Genomic DNA, 8,202 nt, shown 5'->3' with positions numbered 1-8,202 from the left:
CACATTTAATTATTTATTTAATGCTGTATTTATTTATTTAATTTTGGCACTTTTTATCCTCCATAGCCATCAGCCCGGTTCTTTGAGGTTCCAGGTTCAACTTTTTTCTCTTTAGCTCCTAAAGTTTTCTACTTAATTTATGTTGCTGTTACAGTTTGTTTCAATTTCTAGACAGTTTCTGTGCTGAAGTGGATTATTAGTTTGATGAAAAACCTACGTTCAGTTTTCTGGCAAAGCCCAAAAGTTCCTTTTTTTCCAAACAAGTTTATTATTAAAGATTAAACAAATGTTTTTGGGATGATACTTTCTTAGTTAAAGGTTGTCAATCCAGTTTTCTTTGTACTTTTCTGGATTTGTAAATGTTTTGTTGTTTCTAGGTCCGAGGAGAAACCTGCGGAACGACCTTCTGGTTGCAGCAGACTCCATCACCAACACCGTGTCCTCGCTGGTCAGAGAGCTCCACTCTGGTACATAACCTCCAATTTTTTTAAATGGTTTATGATGACTTAAAAAGAAAACAAGATTTTGTTCCAGTATTGTCCTGTGGGTTGTTTCCATTTTCGCTGTTTAACGTATGAACACTTTACCCCGAACAGATGAAGGTCGAGAGGAAGAGGAGAGGTTGCTGAATGGGAAGGACAGAGGTTTGTTAATTATTTTGGTTATTTCTTCCTTCTTAATAACTTAGGTTTCAGTTTTAATTCCGCTCAGGGTTCCTGTACATTCTACAGAAAAAAAATACTCCCTAATATTCATTTTCTTCCTTATTTCCTTCCTTCTAACCTTCCTTCCTGTTATCTTTCTTTTCTGTCTTCTGTTGCTCTTTTGTATTTCCAAACCTCATATACTCTGTTACAGTACAAGAAGAGATCCATCAATCATACTTCATTTATAGAGCACTCTCTGTACTGCCAGTTGGAATCCAAAATGCTTTACAGCATTTCAAAACAGATTGATATTTAAGCATTAGATGCAGACAGGTTCCAGCTAAGTCTGACATCTGGGAGGGAAAATTATTTTGCAGTAAAAACTACTTTAAAAGGGGGAGGGGAGGTTATTTGAATAACACAAGTCTCAGCAGCACTTTGTTGAACTCCAGTTTTATTAACCATATTATTAAAAATGCCAGAGTGGATGAGAAAGACTATGAATTTTTGATGATTGTGTATCCGGTTTTCTAAAACCCTCAAATCCGTGATGGCATATTTTTGGGTTCAAAAATGTAGGTTCGTAAAAGAGAAACTTAGTCCACACAGAAAAGGGATTTTTAAGAGCTTCTGCAGAAGGAGAGAGTTACACCCAACTCACTACTCTCTGATGGACTTCCTCTGCAGAGCCTTTTTATTAGCACATTTATTACACATATAATAACATATAATGTTCTGGATGGGGCTAAATTTTGGGGAAAAGTGTCATAAAATATTGCCCTGTGTGAATGCCACTTGTGTTTTTCTTTAAAATCTAAAATGCGGTTCTACTCTTGATTGAAACCACAATATTTTCTTTTCTCCTGGTTTCTTTTATGTGTTTAAAAATCAGTTCTTTGAATATCCATCTCCTCACTGGGCCTTTATAGAGCTCAGGTTCTGTCTCTAAGCGCTTCCCTTTGCTCTGTCTGTTATAAGCTTGGTTAACATGCCGTCTCATTAACCATGCTATATGGAGCCCCTCCTTTTGAAAAAAGGGACAGCCCTCTTCCTCATCTGCTCCAAGTTGACGTTCATTACGATGCTAACCTACCGTTCTATTCCACAATCCCTGAATAGACAGACATCCAAAGGCTGCAGTTCAGACGATTAGCAGGGTCGCTTTTTTCTTACCTCTAAAAGTCTTCTGTTATTGCTTTTTTCACCTCATAACTTATAAGGTTACTAAATTTTCACCAGCAAACAGGTTCTATTATCAGAGAAAACTAACTGCACTAAATACTAAATTTTCAAATCATATTTTCAATAAGGAAGTTAAGAAAAAACAATCCCAAACACGCCAAAGTAATTGTCTAATGACTGGTTGTCCCACATTTTCCAGCAACAACTGCCATTGAGCTCATGTGGTGACTTGATTTGCAAAATTATTGGAACTTAGCCACTTCAGAGGGTTTTTCAGCCTGTTTTTAAATAATGCTGCAGCATCACAGACCGCCTAGTCCAAACTTTAGCAAAGTCACCACAAAACCTTCATTTCCTTTTTTTTTATTTTTAGCCATTATAGATGTGTTTCTGGTTTGCTTTGGATCGTTTTGCTGCTGCATAAACCAACTAAGTCTAATCTAAGTTAACAAATGTTGTCCTTAAAGTTTTTCTGTAAAAGAGCACAATTCATGGTCCCATCCAATATTAGACGGATATTCCCGCAGCCTGCCGCTCTGGGTCCCTGAGAAAAGACCATTAACCACACAATGCTCCCCGGGCGCCTCACAATGGCAGCCCCCTGGTTTAAAGAGTTCGTTTTGTTGCTTTGTACTTGTGACAGTGCAATGACAATAAAAAGCTGGAAAACAAAATATTACAGAATAACATTATAGGGTGGTTGGCTGTAATCTTTCCTCTCTTAAGAGGCTGTACACCTCCAGGACTCAGAGGTGAGCAGTGAAGAAATTCCTTGTACTGTATGTGTTAAGGCCAGAACCCGCAACTCCATTTTTGCGTCGAGCCCCACAGAAAATCATTTCGGATGAGGCTGTGGCGTTTAGCATTCATGGAAACTCGGTGGGGATGATCACACCCATGATTTTCTGCAGGGGGTTTGTGTAGCTCCGACTTGGATAGACTGCAGATCTAATTTAGTTTGACTGCGCAGCAATTCAGCTGCAATTTCATTGGTCTGACAGGAAGAGAGACATGGCTACAAAGTAAAACACATCCACTTTGGGGGAAAATCCCAAATAAAATGTGTTAATCGCACAGGGAAAGAGTGAGGTTTGGAGTCGCATAGCGCATATATAACAAGTGGGACAGACTTGTGGAAAAAAAAAGGAAAGAAAGTGGATTAAGTAAGGATGCTCTTAAAGCCCTGCAAAAAAAAAAATAAAAAAATCGGACAGAAAACACAGTTTATCAATCGCCTCTTAAAATAAAAAGTTCAGGTGGACAGAAAACAGATATAGTGAAAAGTGGTCCTCTTTCAGCATCACAAAAAAAAAAAAAAAAAAAGAGCAGGTCAGTGAAGCTCATCATTCTCCAGTCTTTATCAAAAAAAAAATAACTCTCTGAGAATCACCTCTCTGTCTGAGTCAGCACATAAACTGGCATAAGCAAAGGGTCTACCACTTGACTTTTTTGTTCCATAACCCTCAGGATCATTTAAAAAATGCAAAATGACTGTCTTACTGCGTCCAACCTCAGCAGCGATCGCACGTTGTGAGAGGCCTTGCTTATGCAGCTGAACAATCCTACCATGTTCAAAGTCAGTGAGCTTTTTTGCTTTTGCAATCAGGAGGTCTTGACAATGTAAAGACTTGACAGAAAATGACATGGAATCCAGATTTTTGCACAGCTTTTGGCTTTTAAAGACGATGATCTAAAACTTTTGATCAGCTGAAAAAATTATGTTTGAGTATAAATGCAGTTTTCAGAATTTCTTCTCTCTTGCACTGATTTTTTTCCTTTAACGTTGTGAAGCTGGATAAGCGGATAAGCGGAGGAAGATGGATGGATGAACGTTGTGAAGCTCTACTTTGAACCTTCTTAAAATCCAATAGTGCAAAATGCAAATTCTTGCAATTTTTTGACTGGTCTTAAGATTTTGATCAGGAGTGTAATTAATGCTGACCTGAAAAACTTCCGGCCTCATTTACCTCGGATGCGTTGTTCTTGTATTTTTCTGTCCCCATGGATGAATCATAATCATCGAGTTCTTGGAGTTATTTTAAAGGAAAGATTCCCTACTGCTCCTTGTCTGAAATCCAAAACAATGAGTTTAACCGAATCGGTTAATTCAGGAGGATAGTTATATTTACACACAGGTACAGGTGGATTTGGATTTGGGCTGAATCAGATTAATCGGGTTAATTTTGATTAATCAATTATTGAAATAATCAACTAATTTTCTAATTGATGAATTGCTAGCTAGAGTATAGAGACTCTAAATAAGGCCATTAACTATAAGAGAAACTCGTAATGATCCGCAGCATTACAGTGTAACAAAAACAGGAAACACTTCTTGAATGGCACCCAACTGTCTTATCACAGTGGTTTATAATGTCTGTTAATAAAGCCTTCCTTTTCTGTTTTAGCAGGTTAAAGTGCTGAGGAAATATAGGAGGAAATAAGTGAGTAAATCCACACTATCATAATCTTTTTTTCTATTTGTTTACATCCTGGGTAACTACATCTGTTTCCAAAAAATACAAGCACAGTCAAACGAGATTAAGACCTTATTATTGAACTCCACTTTTATTTCTTCCATTTATATTATGTTTTATGGAGCAAAAGTTGGAAAGGAAAACCAAGAAGAGAACTACTTATTTTTCCTGATGATCAGATTAAATTTTTTTTTTCTTTTTGCACGTTTAACATTTTTTTTGTCTTGCCTTCTCTGATGAATTCCTTTCTCTCCAGACATACTCGTGATTCATCGAGGCCAAAGATGACTGACCGCACCAGGGCTGAGATGGGCAACAGTCATTGGTTTTAGTCTTCTATGCCCATCAACCAATTAGGATGCTGGACGCCAAACGACCGCAGCCGGTCTCTACTGATGTATAGTTGTGATCATGCGTGTGTCTTGTCGCAGTGTTCCCTGTTTTTGTTGTTTTTGATCTGATCTTGCATAATCAAATGAGGAATCTGAAAACCTACTGACATGTACTGTAGCATGCGTGTGTCGGAATGTGTGCTGATGCATCGTTTAGGTGGAGGAGGGTCGAGGAAGTGGGAGGGACTTGGAAAGGAGGATGCTTGGAGGATTTTTAGGGACGGGAAGCTTTTGGAATAGAAAGGAAATATTGAAGAAAATTAGAGAAAGTTAAAAAAGTGAGGACTGAGCTGATAAATTTTAGGTTTGAGCACTGTGTGCTTAATATTTATTGCTTTGATTTGTTTTTTTGTCATGTAATCTTTCAGTTTGAGTGCTTTATGTGTTTATGAGAGTGGTCAGATCCTGCTGAGACATTTAAGCTTTAATTTCCACGGAGCTGCCTCCATGTAGTGGAGGTGTTAAAGACTTCAGATAGTGTCTGTAATCATATTGTTTACAAAAACATGGACACAAAGCTTCCCCTAACTGTACAAAGTGATGCCACAATATGGACAAAAGCCAAATGTCATTTTCCAGCTCTGGTTCTAGCACTGTAAAAACAAACTTTATCATGGTGAAGTTGACTTTTTGGATATATTTTTGTCTAAAAAAAGACAGCGATAGAGCCACGGGTGCCTTTATGGCAGCTCAGAGGGTTCAGGCTTTGTGTATTCTGGTACTACAGTTGAAGAGGAGCTATCTGATTACTGTGGTGTGTGTGTGTGTGTGTGGATTATGTGTGCGAGTTTTATGAACAGTTTCAGTTTTGTAAAATAGAAAATATTTATCTTGATCACTTGAATAATTACGGTGCTTTTTAAAAGTATTCACTGCTCTTAAACGGTAAAAAAATCAGTTTGTCATTCAAAATCATGAAGAGATAATAACCTTAAACTTGATCTGAATGTTATGTCTTCCTGAGTTGGTGCTGCACTTCTTTTGCTTTTCACATATAGAGACGAAAATAGTCCTAAAATCATCTCCATCACATTGGACAGAGAGCCTCTGCAGCATCGTTTTAAGTTTCGCCACAGACTGACGGATGGATTTAAGGTCTGAACCTTGACATGGATCTGGTTTGTTCCTAAACATTCCTCTGAAGATCTGGCTGTGCTTTAATGGTCGCTAACCTACAGGAAGGTGAACCTCTGTCCAAGATGTGCATCCCCACATCATGATGTTGCCACCTCCATGTTTTTACTGAGGAAGATATGACCTTATCAAATTTAAGGTTTAAGAGGGATGGATACTTTTTAAAAACGCCGTAAATAAACTTGGTTTGGAAGCTTGAGGGCAATGACCCATTTTTTTGATCCCAAATTAAATCATACCACCTTAAAAATTCTGTCTTTTTGCATCTTTTGCTATTTTCCTTCTTGAATTTATGTTTTCGTGCAGGTCTTTACCAGTTCAAGAGAACGTCAGCTATACATGAAAGGAATCTGAACAAGTCCGAAATTTTAAGAAATGCTTTGCTTTGCATGGATTGTTCAGGTTTTGAAGTTTTTCCTTAAGTTCACACAGATACCCTACAGGCAGAAGCAATGCTGCTGTGGACAAAATAAAACAAAATAAAAAAAATCTTAAGATGTCACATTGATTCACGTTTCTTTTCATTTAGGTTTTACTGTGTAAACTCGAAACAGGAAGTCCTTCTGATTAATAAACTCAGTCTCAGTAGTTATATTTGTGCTTGTTAAAGCTGAAGCAAAACGGAAGTTAACATTTATTGAACAGACCTTAAATTATTTACAAGTTGTTATTCGTGTGTTTAAATTTTTTATAAGGACCTAAATCACTGAAGCAGCATTCTGTTATCCTACACTTCGTGTCTAGGCTGTAATTATTCTTTTAGTTTTTAAAAGACACCTGGCTAAGCCAACTTTTTACTTTGCTGTCTTTTTTTTCTTAATGTAAAATCTGATGAGTTTGAGTTTTGAGGTGCTAAATTCTACAAAGTACAAACCAAATACGTGTTTTGAGTCAATTCAATCAACACAACGTGCTTCAGTGCTTTTCAGAGCTTTGCTATTTGCTTGGAAGCTAAAATTCAACATTTTGCTCTTTTATGCATCAGTTTTTATTCTTTTTTCCCCAGTTCTTTACCGTGTTTGACTGCTTGGGACAGAGATTGTCACATTCCGATCTCCACAGTGATTGACTGGCTATATAAATAATTTAACAAACAAACAAGCTTGTGTTTCTGCATACATGTCTAACGCTGACCGAGAGTCGACAGACTCACTTTGACTTGAAACTGTAAACACCTCCAGTCCTGAACCTGCTGGAGTCGATGGTGTGAGTGAAAAGTGCATCTGTGTTTTATCTGCAATAAATATTTATCGTCAAACTTTGAGTTTCATCGGCTTTTGTGACATTTTGAAGGCTGTTCAGCAACAGGAAAACATGGGTTAGGTCATGAATGCCTCAATCTGTCCTGGAAATCTGTTGAAGAATTTGGAAACCACTCATCTGTTACTGGAAAGCTATCGTCGTAGGATTCCTGAAAGTCCCTCATGTGGAATGCAGCTTTTCTGAGTTGGGATATGGCCAGAAGTCCACTGTGAGTTGTGAGGGAGATTGTAACGTTTTGTCAGTCTTTTTAAGGGGAAACTTAAGATCTTTCAAAACAAAAAATAACCCAAGTAAAAATTTGGAAAATGAGTCACTAGAGAGAGAATTGAGGTTTAAAGCCAGATGGACCAGCAGTAAAGGATAACATGAAGTAGAAAAATATCAAATATCTGTCAACACATTTGTGCATTATTTTGCCTAACAAATTTTTGAAACATTTTTTTATTCACAACGAATCACTTTCACATTACATTCGAATACTTGCTGCGCTTGAAAAGACAAAGAGTCATAAATATAAGGTAATGAAGCTTAAGCGTAAATTCAGTCTGGAAGACTGAACCACCTGCGATGTCCCTCATTAAGCTCCAGCCAATCAACTCTGGGGCCGCAGCTTCTCCATAGCCAATCATCTTGCTACACTGGAAAAAATCCAAATCTAGATGTCATTTTTTTTCTTAAAATAAGTGCATTTGTTCTTGGATTGAGGAGGTAAAGGAGACATTTTGCCAAAACACAATTGCATTGTCTTATTTCAAGTGCATATTATCTAAATATCTTATTTTAAGAGTAAAAGTGTTCGCAAACCATCTCATTTACCTGCTCAAATTAAGGGTAAATACACTTAATTTAAGACATTTTTTACTCATTTTAAGATCGTTTTTGCAGTGTAGATCCCCTTCCTATGGCTACTGGTCCAGCTTCTCTTCAGAATGCAAGCTTACTTTCACCCATCTCATTCTCATTCCCTCTCATCCTCTGGATTACTTCACTACCAGTGTTCAGGCTCCGGGGGAAGACAAATTCTTTTCTAGGTTACTCATCCAAGAATATGTGGATTCACAGCACTGAAGTCTTCTGCCGAGGCCTGGGTGCCAAAGAACTTATTTAGAT

General features: G+C 37.6%; 1 protein-coding gene across 6 annotated transcripts in view; it reads left to right on the top strand.

Moving 5' to 3' along the window:
* The window catches only part of LOC107082863 (dystrobrevin beta-like), a 44,025-nt gene extending 37,300 nt beyond the window's left edge, over nucleotides 1–6,725 (top strand). For 3 of the 6 annotated variants that reach the window (XM_015371747.1, XM_015371746.1, XM_015371745.1), the window contains 4 exons: nucleotides 378–467; nucleotides 597–644; nucleotides 4,235–4,270; nucleotides 4,560–6,725. In XM_015371747.1, coding sequence (XP_015227233.1) covers nucleotides 378–467; nucleotides 597–644; nucleotides 4,235–4,242 — 146 coding nt within the window. In that variant the 3' untranslated portion in view covers nucleotides 4,243–4,270; nucleotides 4,560–6,725. The remainder of the gene's footprint in view (nucleotides 1–377; nucleotides 468–596; nucleotides 645–4,234; nucleotides 4,271–4,559) is intronic. The other 3 variants (XM_015371750.1, XM_015371744.1, XM_015371749.1) reach the window with 2 other exon arrangements.
* The last annotated feature ends 1,477 nt before the right edge of the window (nucleotides 6,726–8,202 follow it).

This window comes from Cyprinodon variegatus, unplaced genomic scaffold (assembly GCF_000732505.1).
Source record: "Cyprinodon variegatus isolate N-32 unplaced genomic scaffold, C_variegatus-1.0 Scaffold64, whole genome shotgun sequence".
Taxonomy (NCBI): Eukaryota; Metazoa; Chordata; class Actinopteri; order Cyprinodontiformes; family Cyprinodontidae; genus Cyprinodon; species Cyprinodon variegatus.
The sequence above is the reverse complement of the archived record's forward strand: the minus strand, read 5'-3'. Positions and strand labels throughout refer to the sequence as shown.